At 40.2% G+C, this 19,113-nt stretch overlaps 1 protein-coding gene across 1 annotated transcript in view; it reads right to left on the bottom strand.

Moving 5' to 3' along the window:
- Nucleotides 1-19,113, bottom strand: part of POLQ (DNA polymerase theta) — a 53,016-nt gene that overhangs the window by 19,664 nt on the left and 14,239 nt on the right. The window contains exons 7-17 of the mRNA XM_054514107.1: nucleotides 18,172-18,316; nucleotides 17,937-18,083; nucleotides 16,035-16,247; nucleotides 12,185-12,327; nucleotides 10,725-10,929; nucleotides 10,035-10,177; nucleotides 7,475-7,668; nucleotides 7,030-7,154; nucleotides 5,284-5,527; nucleotides 1,439-4,494; nucleotides 332-475 (exon numbers count right to left, since the gene is read on the bottom strand). Of these exons, the coding sequence (XP_054370082.1) occupies nucleotides 332-475; nucleotides 1,439-4,494; nucleotides 5,284-5,527; nucleotides 7,030-7,154; nucleotides 7,475-7,668; nucleotides 10,035-10,177; nucleotides 10,725-10,929; nucleotides 12,185-12,327; nucleotides 16,035-16,247; nucleotides 17,937-18,083; nucleotides 18,172-18,316 (4,759 nt within the window). The remainder of the gene's footprint in view (nucleotides 1-331; nucleotides 476-1,438; nucleotides 4,495-5,283; nucleotides 5,528-7,029; nucleotides 7,155-7,474; nucleotides 7,669-10,034; nucleotides 10,178-10,724; nucleotides 10,930-12,184; nucleotides 12,328-16,034; nucleotides 16,248-17,936; nucleotides 18,084-18,171; nucleotides 18,317-19,113) is intronic.

Here is a 19,113-nt window from a genome sequence, read left to right as displayed (position 1 = left end):
TGCTAGATGTGTTCTGGAGAGCAAAAAAAGGAAGAGATTGAAAGGAAAAAGCAAGTTAGACAAAGAGAACTTGGGAGTGAGCAAATGTTTTAGCCATATGCATGCTCACAGTCCAGGGTCTGAGCCAATTAGCTGCCCTTATTACACAGTGCTATAGATGTATCCACAGCAACCTGTCCAACGGTGTTAAACACCCAACACTGCTCAATTACTCCACCACACAACTGAGCTGGGGTCAGGACAATCAGCACTTCCAAGAACCTTATCTGCTGAAGGAACTTTCTTTAGATGCAGTGTCAAATAACCCAGCAGAGCCTGTCTGCTCACTTACCACTCTGGTCTTGGACCTGCTGCAAAGAGATATAGTAGGCATCTTTTCCACCCCAACACACTGCCAGTCCAACTACCAAGATGTCTTCGCATCCTTGGACAGGAAATCCTTCATCTTTAACTTGTGTCCGCTGAGGAGAACTCACTAAAGAAATAATTTGAAGTTACTATTATAAAATAGCATCCATAAATAAAGAAGATTTGGGATCCTGAAAATGCAAATATGTAGAGTTGAGCCTAAGATTGAATATTATCATGTCTTAGTAAAGCAAAGGAGCTGCGTGTGAGTAGAGGATGGAGAGTTAGTGTCAAGAATTTCCTTGATAAGCCTCTGGTGATAGTAATGAAGTGTTAGCAGCTAGTTGGTATGTGAGAGCATCTGAATATTCTTCTGTGACTGCCTCTGAACCAAGGTTACATATTTTCAAATATTTTCAAAATGTAAACTTGGTTCAATATAAGCACATGCGAAATTCAGATCAGTCTCTGGGTTGTTTCAATATTGCTTCTTTTTTTCCCCCACAGAAGTACTCATATGCTGCAGTTTGCTGCTGCTTTTTAAACATATTCTTCCTTTAAAATGACAAGATTAAGCAGTTAGATTCTTGCTGTCACATCACCATAACAACAACAGCAATATTTCTTAACTATCAAAATAGATTTTTGACAGGCAAATATGAAATGCTTTTTAGACTGAAAGGAAGGAACACACTTCTATCTCAACTCTTGAAGAGGTTGCTAGAAAAGGCCAAAATTTGGAAGGAATGCTTTATGGGTGGTTTAATCTGAACAGGAGGAAAACCTTATTTACTTTGAGGGTGAGAGAACACTGGAGCAGATTGCCCAGAGGTTGTGGAATCTCCTTCCCTAGGGCTATTCAAAAGCTGCCTGAATGTGATCCTGTGCACCCTGCTCTATGTGACCGAGCTATAGCAGGGGGGTTGGACTGGATAATCTCCAGAGGACCCTTCCAACCCCAAACACTCCATGATTCTGTTATATCAGTGATTTTCCTCCTTTTTTGCCTATCCTTTCCTTCTCTAGGCTGCTTTAAGCTGAAGATACCACATGCTGTTCACAAAATAATGCACTGGAACAGGAAACTGACCTTTTTTGAATTTGCCACCAATCGTTGATTTGGGAGACAAAAGGCACTTTGTTCTTTCACATGCCACTGAGATGGAGAATCTGCTTTTCTCCTTCCATTCTGCAACAAAAGTCTGGAAAAGTGCTCTGTCGCTTGCTACATCAATAATAGTGAAACTTTCAGCACTTAAGGGAACAAATGGAAAAACATCCTGAGATAGCTGCAGTGAAAAGCCTTGGTCTACAATGGAATTATCTTTTATCTCATCTGCCTCAGCTGGATCTAGACACTCATGATTGTCCTGGAATGTTTTTACCTGCTGCTCTGCATTGCCCTCACTATCCCGCTGTAGCTGAACTGTCCGCCTTTCCTTCTTGCAGGTGACTTGTCCCTTTTTTGCAGATGGGAGAGAAACAGAACATTTTGGAAAAAGCTCTTTGGGAGGTGTTGGAGGAATAAACCCATTATTACTATCTGCTGCAGGACAGGATGTTCTGTTGCTTCCCTCAAGCTGAAGTGTTATGCCATGTGTTTCCTGAAGATCCAAGTTTTCCATTTTGTTTTCTTTAACCTTGAAAGAGCTTTTTAAATCCTGGCAAGTGGGTAAAGGCTTTTGCTCACAACAGTCAGATTCAAAAACTGGATCTGGCTCTTGACTAACAATAGGAACAACTAACTCTCCTTTCAAACTGGAACTTGCTGAAGCTGTTTCAATGCCTGAGAGGCTAGGCCATTTGTCCAACACATCCTGCAACCCTGGGCTTAGTTCAAATGAGCATTCAGTCGACACCACTGGATGGGGGGTCTTCTCAAAAGCTTGGTGGCCTCTCTGGAGCTTTTCACCTTGATCTCCTATTAAATCCTTTGGTCTGGGGTCACTGTTACAAATGGCCGAGCTTCTTAATCCTGACTGACCTTGAAATGTAGAAGGAATGTCTTTCAGAAAAGACGGGGAATTTCCATGGTCTAAAACTTCTGCTATTACATCTGAGGAAGCTAGAGACACATTGTTACACTGTGCAGGATTCTCATGTTCTTTCTGATTGTCACCGACATCAAATTTATTCTCAACAGGCCCTGGATTCTGCAAAACACCATCTGGAGGAAGCAAAGCCACAGGGTCCTTTCCATCAGCTTCCATGATGTGAACAGCTGAAAGGTCACTGACATTACTGAAGCTCTCATCAAACAGCAAGTTATCGCTGATATTTAGGCTTGTTTCAGGGACAGGATGGCATTCTACTTGTACAATGTGTTCCCTACCAAAATGAGAGCTTGCTTTATTCAGGTCTTTAGATACACTCTCCCCTTCCACTGAATTTTGGGTCTGGTAATCTTGTAGAAAACTGTGTAGCTGTGAGTCAGTCATTGAGAAATCGCTCTCTTTAAGGCAAGGTGCAGGTTCTATTTTCCTCACTACAGGGTGTAAATTAAGGCCTCCAGATTCCAAAACTTTATTACTACAGTGCTGAGTTGTGTTTTTTGTAATGTCATTTGTTGTGATAAGACTTGGGAAGCTCAGTTTCCTAACTGTTGCAGCCAGCCTTTTATCAGTATCATTCTCAGTCCATAAACTGCTTCGTTTTTCTGGTATTTCCTGCTGTGGTATTGCTGCCAGCTCTGAACCTTGTATCCCCTGCTGTCCTGTGATTCCAGCTGCTCCCTCCTGTTTTATTATCATCTCAGTTTGAGTATCCAACTGGATGCTGTCTTCAAAGTCTCTAGAGTCAGAAAACAGATGAGAGGATGGATCATTCTGAACACCGTCTGCATTGCAAACACCTCTGGATTTTACCAAAGACCCTTTCAGAAAATCTTTAGGATGACTGTTGCCATTCTGCATGGTTCCAGCTTGCAACAATATTCCATTGGGCTTTTCATTCCCATTTTTGCCATCATTCTGAATCTGAATATTGCAGGTTTTCTCTTCACCAGGACAAAAATTCTTATCAATCCTTGCCTCAGCACAGCTCACATCTGTTTGAGTTTTATTCCTTTTATTCTGCTTAACATCAGTTTTGTCAGTTCTTTGTGTCCTAGCACTACCAGGTATCCCTCTACTTCCTACAATACTGTGTGTCTCCACACTGGTGTGTGGAGTACCCTTCAGCATAACAGGTGCCTGAAAACCTGCTCTCCCCTTAGGCATACCTTCATTAGTGGTGCTAGGCTCTGTAAATAATCCTTCCATTTTATCTTTCTTCCCAATCTTAATGCTCCCCATCTGTACAGAACTTGAGACTTTATGAGTTACAGAATCTGTTTCCATAAATTCCTTATTATTTTGGTTTGAAACAGAATTATCTGTAGAGATGGTGGTGTGGGAAACAGGCAGCTTTTGTATATCTATGCTAAGCTTATTTGAATCTTCAAGAAGTGACCTCTGCAGTTTTGAAGAGGTATTTTTGTTCCTAGTCCAATTTAAATGTGTATCTGTGCTTTTAATCAATCTAGAAGCTGAAGAATCTGGTCTCAATGTTGGTGTTTTTCCGTGTTCAGTAAGGTGCTCTGGGACTGCTGTTCTGGAATTCATCTTGGTTTTGACCAGAGAAATATCTTCTATGTTTTCATTTCCTCTGCACACATTTGGCCGTTTTCTAGCACTGTACACAAGATCACCCTTGCCTTCCCCTGCTCGAGCCTGTTTCCTGCCCAGGACTTCACTCTCAAATACAGAGCTTTCTGTGCTACTGCTCAGTCGCCTTTTACATCCCTTTTTAATATTTGATAAGTTTCCAGTCTGAGAGCCAAGGCCATTACAGTGTTGAACTCTGCAGCCTTTTTTGTTTAACACCCTTGAAGACTCAGCAGACTCCTCTCCATCTGATCTATGCAGTCTGTCTTCCAGTTCTGACTCACTGCTGATCACAGAGGATGTATCAGTCTCGAGAAAAGACTCTGGGTTCCATTGCACCCCCAGCAGTGCCAAATCCTGCTGCAGAAGTCTCCTGGCTTCCTCCACAATGACAGAGGCTGCTTCTCTTTCAGTGAAGCCCTTCATTCCAGCCATCCAGATGCTGCGCACGGCCCGGCGCTCCTCTGCTGCCTCTTCATCCTCATCCACAGCCCTACGAACACTGTGGGGAAGGTAACAGGCACATGTAAACATCCATGCAGCATGCAACAAACACAAGGAGCTGGAACTCTTCTCTTCTGCTCCCATGTCAACTCTCTTCACAGCTTCCTTTACAGAAGCACTCTACCTAAAATATAATGCACTTGATGGGAAATAACTTAATTGGAAATAACTATTTCTAAATATGAATAGATGTTGATGAAAGATATTGCTGGCTGCGTACCCCAAAAGCATTTCCAGATTTCTGTGTTCTAACATACCCCAGACAAGTCCCAATTCCCTGCCAGGGCAGGTCTCAATGAATCACCCTCTATGTACTGTTTTCCAAATTAAGAAAACTTCAAAAGCATGAACCAGACAAGTATCATGCCACAGTCCAACAAGTACTTGATCAAGGAAACTTGTTACTGCACTAACATATAAATCACAAGAGAATCCCAAAAGATAATCAGTAAAAAATCGTTGAACATATAGTGAAGCTGCCTTTTAGAGGCAGCAAAAACTCCCCGGAAAGCACTGACAATTTACCCAGGACTAAACAGTGCATTGAAAAGAAGAATAAGTAGAAAATTTCAGTGTCAAAAACTTATTCTGTAAATACAAGGTTCTTCTATTAATTTCAGAAAAATCATGGAATGACTCTGATTAGTCAGAGACATCTACAAGTTATTTCTAACTTAATATTTGACACAAAGTTCCAAAGGGTTGCCACATTTTATTGCAGGTTTCATCTTGTAACCCTTCATCTTACAAAGTCCTTTACTTGACTTCAGACTTAGTGATTTCTCACCTTTTAAATGGTACTGAGCTCTTCAGAGCAGCTGCCACCTCATCAGGACTGGCTTTAGCGAGGTCAGCCACGGTGACAAAGCCAGCGCTGTAAAGTGTCCTGGCACGCTGGGCATTGAGCAGAGACACCCGCACCAGGTCACACAGCTCCCTCTGCACCCCAAAAGTGAGCCTGCTCTGGAACTGAGACAGCAACATCTCCATGTTGTGCCAGCCCAGTCGATTACAGAAAACTGTTATCATTCCTGGAACACAAAAGTTACATTAATGTCTGAACTCCAGCTCCAGTTCTACTAAGCTGGATTCACACTCCACCTCCCAATCTGATTCAGCACTCACTTTACATTTCTCACCTTCCATTACTTACAAAAACTAACTCGTGTTTATCACAACTATGAGTAGGAGCTAGTCTTGCGGAACTCAATCTGCAATTAAGTAGTTAATCAGTGAGGCAGAAATTCTGAATGACACTGTTTTTTTTCAAAGATGCTAATATTTGAAGCACATGCATGTCCTGAAACAGGAGTCCTATGTAAGAATCATACAGGGAAAAAAAAGGCAAAGGAAAAAGTAGCGATGAGAGTCATTAAGGGAAGCCATAGATCTTTGACGAAACTCAGCACTGACATCCATAAAAGTAGACCTTGGCCTGCAGGATTTCAGTTCTGAGAGCATCATAGGAGGTAGCAAATCCTATGAGACAGGTTACAACTGCAGTCCCCAGTGCATGGGAGAAGGAAAAGAGCACAGAAAAGACAGTTTCTTATTCACAGATTGCATCTACAGACAATGAAAACCACTGAAAGACATGGCATTCCTCACTAATTTTACAGTGATTATAGAATACAACTTTTATCATATCTCTTAACTCTATGTCATATCACTAGTTCATTTTACTTCCCAGATTACTCCTGTGAAAACTATTAACACTGGAAATACAGAATTATGAAACTGCTACAAAGTTATTTATACTAAAAAGTTTTTTTTAAAAGTTATTTATACTACCAGAATTAAATTAAACTTCTCTGCATCAGTTGGCGTGACCTTTTCATTTTGGGGCTTTGACTCATGCTGCAGCCCACACAGAGGGTTTCGCAAGTCGAGCTAAAACTGTCTTAAAAACTGAAAACCCACTTATGGAGTAATGAAGGATTTAGGCAACAGAAAAAAAATATCTTGGTCACTGGTGGGCTGTTACTTCTACTCCCACACAGCCTTCTTAGGGAAGTTAAAGGTAGCAGCTGCTTGACCTCCTGTGAGCTGCTGATGAATGACCCAGAAGCCACTCACTCTGTTCTGACAACTGTAACCTTATAACTCCTGGCCAATTAATTTTGGATTCAGAAGAAAACCGTGTCCCATCTTAGAGGCTCCAAACTTTACTCAATGCTGAAAGGTATTCTTTCTTCATAGGGCAAAGCTTTAGAAGGGACTTGCATTAATTCCATACTTAGTATTGAACCAGCTACATTCCTGCACAGCACACAGCTGATTTCCACAGAGCTCAGCATGCTGCACACTGCTTGATTCCCCTCAGCTGGCCCCCTTCCCACCGCACACTCTGTGGTTCCACAGCAGGGGCAAACACAGGTTAAGCTATAAATCCATAAGTGGTTACACAAGCTGTTTGCTGTCAGTACCACACTGTGGCTATCTTTGCCCCAAATCTGGAAGGACAAAAAAATAAACCAAATAAAAAAAACAGACTAGCCTAAGACTCCTGGGGTATTTTGCTCAGACAACTTGCCTGCATAAGTGGCAGCAGATTGCTGTAATGACTGAAGCTGGCCACGACTACAGCCATATTTCTTGGTCATATCTTGTAAAGGAACCTCGCTGATTAAATCCAGAAGGGCAAGGCTGGTGAAAAACCTGTTGACAAAGTACAAGAAGAAATAAAATTGTCATCTGGGGCACATTACTGTACATGCCAAAATGTGCTGTGATACATAGGACAGAACAGTTCTACACTATAGCACACAAAAGAAACAGAGAGGATGGCTTCCAAAAACATCAGCACAAACATCTTGTGCCACCAGTGTTCTCAGACCACAGCAGACCAGGTGCAGGTTCTCTGACCTATCAGCTCACTCAGAAAAAGAGCAAGTTCCTGAAAACAGACACAGAGCCTGTGCATTACAAATGTTACAGCCTCTGATCTCTGCACTTTCACACCCACATTCTGTGGCTACCTTTTGTGGATGGCCATTTGTCTGTGCTGTTTCTCTGTTTTAGCAGTGATTTTGCCCTTTACAGAGCGAGCTAGAAAGCCTTCTTCAATCCCCACCAGCTCAGCCACACGTTTCATTGAGGCAGGCAGCTTCTCCCATAGGCAGAAGAACTGGTACCAGTCAATGGTGGTCCACTCCTCATACACTGGGGTGACCTAAAGAAAATAACACAAAGCAAAAAACTGGTTTAGAGAAATAAACAGAACTAAATAGAGTTTTTAATAAACAAAACTACAGCCTAGGGAATGTGGTTAGAGCATCCTACGCACGACGTAAAGGCACTGAGTCACAGGCGTGGACCATGAAGAAAGTAAAAGCTCTTCTAATCCAGTTTCTGTAATACTTGTACTGATGAGATCTGACTCATATGGTACTCCAATGATTAAACAATTTAAAATCTTTGTCAGATTATTCTTTAAATCCAAGCCACTAAACTATTTTTAAGCTGTCTCTTCAATGTCCTTTAAGAAAACAACATTTTATTCTTTTTTAACATAATTTACAGACATCTATCAACTTTTTAAAACCACGAGTAATCACACTAACCACTCCCACAGCCTCTGATAAAGCAGGAAGGACACAGAACTTGCCAGAACTTGCTGAAGCTTTCATTCACCTGGACTACAAAAAAATCTCCACTTTTATTAACACTAACAAAAAGCCCTCCAGAACTTTTTTTTAATGTTTTTTAGACATAAAATCAATTCTGTTAATGTTTAGTCAGCACAGAGTCAGTTCCTCTATGAGAAGACAAAATGTCTTCATACTTTATCGATATAAAGCAAGATTAATTATTTTGAAAGAACTAAGAGTTGCTTGGCACAAATGTTAAGTGGCACAGAATACTAGATGCCTATGTGGTTGTAAATCATCCATGCTTCTTCATCTGCCGAGAAGAACACAAGTTACTAAGATGGGGGTTTATCTTTTGTTGTTTATTGGGCTTTTGTTGTGATTTGTTTTTTGTCTTTAAAGAAAATTATTTTCCTGTCTAGCAAATCCTTATTTGTTTTAATCAACTTTCCTAAAATACAAGGGCTTTGAATTCAGTCTCATATTTGTACATGTAAAAGATGCAAGCGTAAAAGAATTTAAAAGTATTTTAGCAGATAAACTCCCTGTAGCTCATAAGGAACACATAAAGAACAATACTTAAAAAAACTAAAAAAAGCAACAAAATGAAATAAACCTTTGGCCTTGAAAATGAACAGACTTGCAAGAAAGTGTTTTAGAGTAGCTTAACAGAAGAGAATCTCAAGAACATTCTGTTCAACAGTGTATGATTTAAAATAACCTTAGACAAGATGCTGCAATTAAAAAGTACAGCATAAAAATATTATGCCATTGCTGCCTCTACCCCAGAACAGGAACAAATTTCACCCTTTTTTTTCTGCTTTGGACATGCAAACAGGGAAAGAATTCACCGGTGCATAACACAAAGGAGTTCATTTTATCTGGCAGAAATAGAACAAAATATAATGTGGTCCTCTAAAACAGAGATATGAGTACATATGGGACAGCAGTAGATGCAAAAAAAATCTAGCTGTTTTAGCCCATAAGTGGGTTATTGAATTCACCAAGCAGAGACAGGTACGCTCAGATTCCTGCCTGCCCCTGCCTCCCAGCTCAACAAGCTTTGTAACTGCAAGCACATTCCTCTTGAAGTGAACTTTCTTATCAGACAAGACTACCAAGCTCTGCCTTTGATATATCATCCAGGTAAAGAGAATACACCTCACTCCTAAAGAAGGCTAAAGCTGACTGACAGATTTCAGCTGAAGCTTGCATGACAGGCCTCTGGCAGCCATGAATCCCAAGTAGCTCACTGCAAATCCATCTGGTTTCTTCAATAATCTTCACAAGTTCATGGCTTCCTCTCCCAGGGTCTTAAATAGCAGTGCTTAGCTTTTCAGGTCTATGTGCTCATAAATCTTGACACGCTCGGGGACACTTTTCCCTTATAAGATTTATCACACTCCTTCCTTTAGCTCTGGCAGCATCACCAGGCAAGTAAATTAAATCAGGGATGAATTTCACTGTAACTGAATCAAAGAAAGGCTCATCCATAGAAAGGAAGTGGTCTGGGTCTCTGAGGCTTTTTGGAAGCAAAATAGATACTAAAAGCCGAACATTTTTCTGTGCCTCCAAAAGTAATATGATATTAAGCCTGCTGATCCCAAACACACATTAAAAAAAAACAATTTGTTTTATCAATTTCAAGTGCCTCAGAAAATCTACAATTATTTTATGCTCAAAAGTTATTAAGTTCTGAAATCTTAGTAAGTCAAGGGTGACAAGAAGGGGTTAAATGGCACACAGCACCTGTCTGCACAATAGACACTATGGTAACACACTCATTCTGAAGAACCTTCCATTCAGAAACTTTTCTTCATGAAGGATAAGCTAAGCAAAGCACAGAAAAACCCAAACCTGTGTTCATGGAGCTGCCAAGAACTTTGCATTGTGCTGTCTCCCCTTAGTTTTGGTAGTGGAAAATACAAGACACGGAATAGGAACCTACCAAATAGACAATATGCAGATCATTCTCCAGAACAAAGCTTTTCATAGCTCGCTGCAGGTCAGCAAAGATTTCCATGGCTTCAGTTGGTGAAAGAGAAGAGGAAAGAGTAGCTGAGCCAAGATGTGTTGGGTGATAAACCTTTGCTGTTAAAAAAATATATATATTACATAGAGAAACATTTAGGTGCAAGTTTATAATAATTTTCAGGTTGTGCTGCATTTGAGAGATTTCTAACTTTTCACAGCTGCTTTTTCAATAAGAAATAGTGTATGTCTCCATTCTAAAGACAGAAAAATGGAAACAATAACAGGTTTAGCCTTGCCTATGTCTAAACTAGCCTTTTTCTCTTTAGAAAGACAAAAATCACAGTCTGCAGTTAATATGCACCAATCCTGTGGTAAAAGTTTGCTTTGTTTAAATATTTTGGGAATTTTTAGACTAAGATGCATCAGTCTTAGAGGTGATATGCAAGTGATATGCAGGTGATGTGATGTGCCTTCCAAGAACATGTGCATGCAAAATATGATAAAAGAGGTGTAAAGATACCTTCCAGAAAGATAGAAAATTCTTGAAACACAATTCTTTAAAATACAATAAAAATGCAGAGAAGTCCTTACTGTTAATTTACATTGAACATCTACTCAGTTAGCAAATCAAAACTGCAATCACTGGGAGGAACACCAGCTTTACCTTTCACATCATTGCCAGAGTCCACAACCTGAATGAATTCATTTTCCAGCAGCCATGCCACACAAGCCTCGATAGGTCCAGCCTGTGCTTTGTCTTGTTCTTTCCCATTTTCCCACTCTCTTTCCTTCAAGCTGGATGCAAGCAGAGTGCAAGAGGCATAGGTCTGCACATCCTCTGGAGTGTTGGCTACTCCCCCCACTATGATCTGTTGAAGAAAAATACCTGCTCATATTGCCAGAGATGCAGCAGGACAAGAACACCAGATCAGAAAATCAAAGAGAGTGATCCATCATCTCAGTTTTAAAGAACCATTTTCCCAGAGAGGGGAATATGAGGCAAAGCAACAGGTAACTTTTAAAGATGTTTTTGGCAAGAAGTCAGTCATCTTGGGCAGAAGTAAGAGGACTAAGCTATGGAAAAGAATGATTAACAAAATCTTATTTTGAAAGTGAACATACACATAGCAGCAAGTTAGATTTGAGACTAGCCTGAGGCATTTTTCTTAGCCAACACTGTGAAATATTAAAGTATGTTAGAACACAAACTGCAATTTTGTGAATACAAAAAGCCAACCATGAAAGTGAAGTTCTTGTAAGGCTATTCAGCATACTGAAGATTTCTCTTAATAAATATGAATGCTATACCCCACCATTGTTTTCCTGATTGAGAGCGATTTTGTTCACCTTGGATTTTGGTTTTGCCTTAAAGGAAGCCCCTTCTTTTAGATAGCTCTTATGCAGAAAAAAACATTTAGACATTCCATTGGTCTGCTAAAATTCAAAATCTATGGAAGTACAACTCGGTTCTAAGCATCACAAAAGCTTTCAAAAGACAGTAAAAGTACAGCAAACAGATTCTAGTTAAAGAATCTTGTATCTAATCCAAGTTCAAGCCCAAAAGCAGCTTTGGAAAAGGACGTAAGCTCACCGACGTGAAATGAAATCCTTTTAGTCCTATAGGAACCCTACAGAGGAGGGAGCAAATTGGATGCCACCCCTGTTTGCTCATCCAAAATGTATTCCCAAAATTTCAATCATTCCTGTGCAGAAGAGGTAGGTAAGTTGAGGGGGTAAATAAGAGACCCTATAAGGTTCCACAAATGTCATTATGGCCCAATTCAGTCTACAAAGCCTCTAGGATCAGTAATTTACAAACATCCTCCAGTTAACAGTGTCGGGTCACACCTGAAGTTTAAGAATCACACTTCGTTCTGCCTGCTGCTCGAGTACATCTAGACACAATAGCAAAGCTTCTTTGCGGGTCCCACTCTGCAGCAAGCAGAGAAACATCCTAGACAAAATGCTGAATACTGAAGCAAGCTGGCAGAGCCAAATAAATGACTGGCTTGACAAAGGAGGAAACACATGAAAAAGAAGCGCACAGAAAACATTTGGTGGTGTCACAGAAGAAACCACCCTGCAAGGGTCCAAGCACAATTCTAATCCCTGAGTGTCCCATACCTCAAGTATTGCTCTTTTCATGCTAGAAGCAACACCTTCCCCTTCTCTTCTAAGCAAACAGCTGCAAACAGGTTTGAGAGATCCCTGAAGTAGAGCAGCACCTTTTGATCTCTCTGAGGGCTTGCAGACTAAAATGCTCTCACCTATTGGAGAAGAAAAACAAAACAAATACAAAACCAATTACTTTAGTACTGCATCTTAGCACTAAAACAGCTGCACACAGCTCACCAAGGACATGTTATTGGAATGGAAAACTGTAAGTATTTTCAAAAAAGTTCAGTAACAAAAGAAGAGAAAAAATGTGCAACCTTAAACAGTGCATATGAATTGCTATGTAAGAACTGCTAGTACATCAGAACTAAGGCAGAGCCAGCTTCAAAGTTACATTAGGCTAGTCTAGGTCTTGCCAAGTTATCCACAGCCTCTCTGTTCATCTGCTTTGCTGCTGAATCACTCTTGCTTCTTGTTCTGGAGTTGACTGGAACTATAATATACAGTGGCATTAATTTGACTTTTTCATTACATTAATAAACTGAAAAAATTTTCAGAAGTAATAAGAAAACATAAAAGCTGCACAGTATTTTGACAGTTTGTACTAAGTCAACCAGCTTTCATTTCCAGAAATAACTAATTCAGAAATCCAAAATTACCAATCTAAGTAACTATGCATCCTCTAAACTTTCATATATGCATTTATATACACATACACATAAGTATCCTGCATGGTTTCCACTGAAAGTACGTCTCAATATATCCTACCTTAAAATTCTCTATCAGACATTGTTCAGTTAATCTCCAACTACTGAAACTCTGTGAGAGACAAAAACCATCCCAGAGCCACAAAAGAAAAATAAAAATAATGGGTAAATTCCTTTAATGAGATCAAAATACTGAGGCAAGGGGGTTAGAAACTAAAAGGTGATTGATTAAGGACAGCTGTTTAATCATGTGTATTGTTTAACTTTTGCTGTGCTTGCGAAGACAAAATGAGAAAATGCAAGGATATTTTGATAAGGAACTGCGTCCCAAAGCAGGAGGGAAAGAGTACCAGACTTGCAAGGCTGTTGAGATAAGCAAGGCTCCTCAGACCCCCAGAAAAGCCTAGACCAGCCTTGTGGTTTGAACTGCCACCAAGAGAGCAGGGAGCACGCACAAGGAGACAAGGAGAGAGGTCCAACCTGAGGAAGACATTGGAAAGCTTGTCTGCTTCCACCCATGCAACCACCAGATGACCACCAGAGCACTGCACTTATTATTAATCATAATGCCAAGCAGGGCTGGGCAGCGCTAGGAAATGAATATGCATGGTGAACTGCAAAACCTGATGCACATGTAACCTCTCAGGCAATAAAGAGAGGGTGAAGTTCTTCAGAAAGCACGTGCGTCTTGTGGAGTTTTTCCATGTATCAGCTTAACCATGGAAAACACAGTGGTCACATAAAGGATATTTTTTCCACAAAGCTATTAGGGAGAAACTGGATCACTGAAGACCTTGGCTAGTTGCAAGCTTTGTCAACTGGTACAGGACAAATGAATTATGGGTAGGACATAGAGAAGAGTACTAGTTTGCCTTTGACTAAGAGAAGAGTACTAGTTTTGGATTAGCTGTACATTAAATATCATGACAGATTTATGATAACTTGTTAAGATTTAAATGCATGTCATCTGGACACAAGGTAATTTTGGTAGTGGGTATCTGAGTATGATCCTAGGAATGTTAACTTAGGATAAAACTGTAGCTGTGGAAATGCTACAGTAATTTGCAAATCCAGAGGTAATGAAAACACAGCTGCGCTTAAATTTAATGAACAGAATAAATAAATGCAGTGTAGGCAAGTAACAAAATACAGCTTAAACATAATTACATAAATTAACTACAGAATGAAATGATGTTCAGAGGATGTGTCTTTGATTTTTTTAATCCTGCCAGGTGAAAATGTTGATATCAGTTGATCATGTACTTTTGACAGAACTGGAGAGTAGGTAAGATAAGCTGCCTGTAAAGCAGGTTGGTGAAAGAAAAGCTTATTTTTATTTTAGCCATAAAGAACATCTATTCATTTTGTATTTGAGTTCTGATGTGACCTGAAATTTACTCTGAAAACTTCCCTTTGACTCTTTCAGAGTGATGTACCTAAAAGAAAATCTAACAGAAGATGGGTATCCACTTAGCTCTACATTATCTGACAGTTTTACAAGACTTGGGGGATATTCTTTCCCAAGATGCCACTGATAATTCAAAGCTAATAATTGCAATCTAGTAAACAATAAATTTTTAAAAAAGGAACTGAGCTGTTCCAATATCCATTATTGAACATTTCAGGTACTAGGGGAAGTCCAGGTTAGCATCAGACTAGACAACCTCTGGATATCTAGGCATAAAACTCCATTAAAACCTACAAAGGCCCTACTAAATTCTAGATTTTGTTCAGCTTCACCTATTTCTCTTGGGAAAACCGTAGTTTTGATGAATACTAAAAGAAACACATTTCACTCTCCAAAATTATATTTTTAAGTTTCTATCAAATCAAGAAAAATAAATTAAAAAAACAAAATGGAAGACAATCCAAAACTATAATGTTGGGAGAGGAGGAGGAATTCAAACCAACAGCATTTATCTTTTGTCTGTCAGCTAAATTTCATATCCACATAAGGAACTTTATCCAGCTGAAGTTGATGTCCTCCAGTCTCCCTACTCCGTGACAGAGTAGCAGCTGGCAACATAGCTTTATGTTCTCATCCAAAAGACTCTGTGGAGTGGAAAAAAATGGTACATTCATGAAGCTCATCAGCATAAAATCAACTGCTTGCACATCAGAACTGTCACATCAGAACTGTCAAAAAGGGTACTAATTATTGTAACTTGAAGGAGAAAAAGAAGAAACTTCAAGGAATAATGTAATTTTACACCTGCCTGCTACAGTCAAATGAGAAAGTCTGGAAAATTTCAAAATCCAGCCTGCAGCTGCCCTTTCCTTGAACGCACAGGGAGAGCTCACAGAGATATAGGTCGCAAAATGCTCTGTTGCTATGCTACTCAGGCAAAAATAGAAAGCTAAATGTAAGAACAGTCTGCTTACATAGGGCTCCAGCAACCACCAATCAAACAATCAGGAGGGCAAATCCCACTTCCCGCATCTGTTGAACTTCTTCTTTTCTACTGTGTTTATACCTGCATAATGTGGCTTTTTGCAATCATCCACAAAGATAAATTTTCATGGCAAATTAAAATAATAGGCAGGATTTTTTTGTTGAACATCAGTCAGTGCCACTGTATGCAAGAAGGTGCCATATTACCTGTGAACTACTGATCATATTTCCTTGTCTGTCTCATTACTACTTTCAAGATCCATAAAATTGATGGTTAAGTTTAATAAATCTAAATCATAATTTCAGACAACAGAAGTTTGTCAAATTAGGGTTGTAGACTTGACTTTGTAGACATGCATTTCTTACATTTTAGGCCCATCCAATGAGAGCTTACTGCAAATTTTCTCACTAAAACTCTAAACGCTTTAGTCAACTGACCATGGATCACAGAATTAAGACAAATGAACAACACAGCCTTAGAAGCTAACAAGAATTCAAAGGCAAAAATAGCCTGTTCCTGAAGTAACTGACATATAAATACCAAAGTCAATCTCAGGCAGTGAAAACAATCCCCTGGGAATTACAACTTTTACTCCATTAATACCAAACAAATTAATACCAAACAAACTCATCTTGATTAACCTAATCATACAGCACACCGAAGGAATCCATCATGATTAGTTGCTAATTGCGAAGTACCGCCCAGGATTTAATCAGGTTAACACTGCTCCGACAGAATGCCAATAAAGGCTCTGCTCACCCTCTGTGTCCACCCCTTTCCTGCCAGCCCTTCCAGCCATCTGCTTGTAGGTGAGGATGTCCAGCAGCCTGCCTCCGAAGGTAGGCGTGCGGATGATGACGCGGCGCGCGGGCAGGTTCACTCCCGACGACAGCGTGGAGGTGGCGGCCAGCACGCGGATCAGGCCCTGCCGGAAGGCTCCCTCAATGATGTCCCGCTCGTCAAATGTCAGGCCTGGGGAGACGTGGCTTTTAGTGACCCTTGTGATGGTGAGACTGAATGTTAGAGCTGAAAATACTGCTGTCCAGCAAGGGAAGAGCAGACTTAATGAACATTCACCAGGCAGCGTTAGGAACCAGACTTGCAGCACTACTTTAGCTAACTTCTGACCGGTAAGTGAAGAGAAATTTCACCATTAAGTTTTTATTATTCAACTGAAAGTGATATATTAGCTTTTCTAATATGACAAGATGAACTACTTACTCCTTAGTAGTACTTACTTACTACTTACTATATTTACAAGCACTGCAAGTAAATATATAAAGAAATAAAATAAAAAAATGAGAAAACAGGGAAATAGGATTTACTTATCTGCCATCCTGACCCTGGATTCCATCTTCATTATTTCCATTACACATCTAGTATGTATCTTTCTACATTACCTTCAGGCTTCAGGTCAATTTTATAAGTAATACAGATTCTGTAAGCATTTGGAGTTATTCCTCCTACATAATCAATGCCATAGCTACTGTTTTCTCTCCCAGTCAGTCTTTTCTCTCAGTGAATCAACAGGTGACATGCTCTATTACCTACCTAAGTAAGAAATAAAAAATCCAAGCAGAAGTGTTCACAACACATGCTCCTTTCATTTTTATTTTTATTGTTATACTGCCTCTATTCACTCATTTATTTCAATATTAAGCTGACGAAAATTGCTCTGAAATACTCTGGCAGCTTTAGGAAAAACTTGAAAATCCTGGAGCTGCAAATCAGTTAAGTTTTCTGCCATTTCACAAAGAAAGGACCAGGCAAGTTGTATTCCAGAAGTTGCTGTTATCCAACTGTCCTGGTTTAGGGCAAATTTGGGAGAAAACCTCCAAAAGGGGGGCCCTCCAGAAAGCAAACCCACACAGCCCCTCCCCCTAACTGGTTTGGGAAGGATTCCTCAGAGAGAAGTGGAAAGAACCTGTTTATTTAACAGGCAAAACACCCCACAGCACACAAAATGAACCATACCAGAGGACACCACTCTTTCACCACTCTGAAAAAGATGACAAATTCAGAAAGTCTCTCCTGTTATCAGTCCCTCCAGTGCTGGGAATGGCTGCTGCAGGCCACAAAGTGAAAATTCTCAATGTTTCTCAGGTCCCAATCCGGAGCAGGCTCAAGTAGTTCCAAGAAAAGGGAAAGAAAGACAGTCCAGGGAAAAATTTGGACTGCCTAGCTAAACTAACTAACAAGCAAAAGCAAAGCAAAAGCAACAGCATAGCAGGAGCAAAAGCAAAAGCAAGAGCAAAAAGTGAAAGCTGCACTATGGACTGCCCTGTCTGCATCCTGCCAACTGTGGGGGAGTGAGCAGGCTGAAAACAAAACAAAACTTCGCTTTTCAGAGCTAGTCTTGAAGGCACAGAACATAACATCCAGCACAAACAGAACAGCTGACTGGGGATACAAGTATCATAAAGTCACCCTAGGACACCAACACAACATAGAGAAGATGCAGCAAAACAATTTGTGAACTAAAGTCTTCAGCCCCAAAAACGAATTTCAAATTTGCCTGTTACTGTGGGATTCTTAAAGCTTATTTAATCATAATCTACAGAATGCTTTAAAAAGCAAGCTGGTAAATTGCTGATACCTGCAAGAAAAAGAACCCATATGACTTAACCACTACTAATTCAAGACCAAGATATTCAGGAATACCTGCATGATGAAATGCAACTCCCCATGGCAAAGTACGCTGGAGCACAGAATCCAGGCCTGAAATCGAACGCTTTAACTGATCCAGGACCTCATCAATCCCTTCTCTGTTCACAACAACTGGGGCAAGGGCTGAGTTTTTTGCAGAACCTTGAGAAAGAAAGTATTTTTATAGTTCCTACTAAAATTAATTTTCTTTAAAGGCACTGTAGTCCTCTATGAAGTACTTTTCTCTTACTCTCAGTTTGTTGCAAACCGTAGAACTCCTTGGCAATGATGTCTGCCAGCTTCTCACACCAGTTCTTGGATGGACAGAAGAGCAGGACTGAATGGCCACCACAAACAGTCTCATAACACAGGCTCACAATATGGTCTTCATCTCCCTGAATTAAGATAAAATATTTTCAGTGCACTCTCAGATTGAATGATGTCTGTAAATGCTGTCCTTCTTCTGTATCCCAGAAGGAACCTTCTACTTCCAGTCAGAAAGAGAAGCAATCAGAACGTGGAGGACTGTTAGCTCAGTTTCTGTCTTGCTTTATGAAGTACAAGCACTAGTATGACTACATTGTTGAGGGCAGTTCTAGATCTACCCGTGAATACATGTAATGCTTTACATCTTGCTTTCAGAAATCTTTTTCTGAATGAAGGCCACACAGTGCACAAATAAATCACTGCAACCTCCACATCATGGCTAACAGCAGTGGGGAAGAGCCCCAAAGGAAAACCCCTCTACTTAAACTAGGGAACATTTTTTAACTTGGATGTCTGAACTAAAAGCCTGGCATGTAGCAGTCTAAGCATCCCCAGTAAGAGGCACTCAGCAAGCACTGCTGACCAAAGACTGCAGGTGTTCTGAGCACAGTGGAAGGCTTTTAGGGATACTTATATAGATGTTCATGCAAAAACCTGCTGTTTACAGCTTGCTTTTTTGGTTTTAAGATCTTAAGAGAGTCCCTGCAATTGATCTGTTATGCTTGCCTATGCCAGATTCTCTTGTAGCAAGCAGGCCAAAGGAAGAAGTGAAAAATGTAGGAGTACAGCAAGAATTAAAAAGCACTAAGATGCAAATGAAAACAGGGGAGCAATGGCAGGAACTTTTCCACAAGGAATCAGCCGAATTCAGCTGAAGTGGTGAAGTTATCAAGTTCCCTTTTATTGGTCCAGGCTGAAGCACAGA

The sequence above is a fragment of the Molothrus ater genome, chromosome 2 (assembly GCF_012460135.2).
Source record: "Molothrus ater isolate BHLD 08-10-18 breed brown headed cowbird chromosome 2, BPBGC_Mater_1.1, whole genome shotgun sequence".
Classification (NCBI taxonomy): Eukaryota; Metazoa; Chordata; class Aves; order Passeriformes; family Icteridae; genus Molothrus; species Molothrus ater.
Note: the sequence above shows the minus strand (reverse complement) of the source record. Positions and strands in the feature narration are given on the sequence as shown.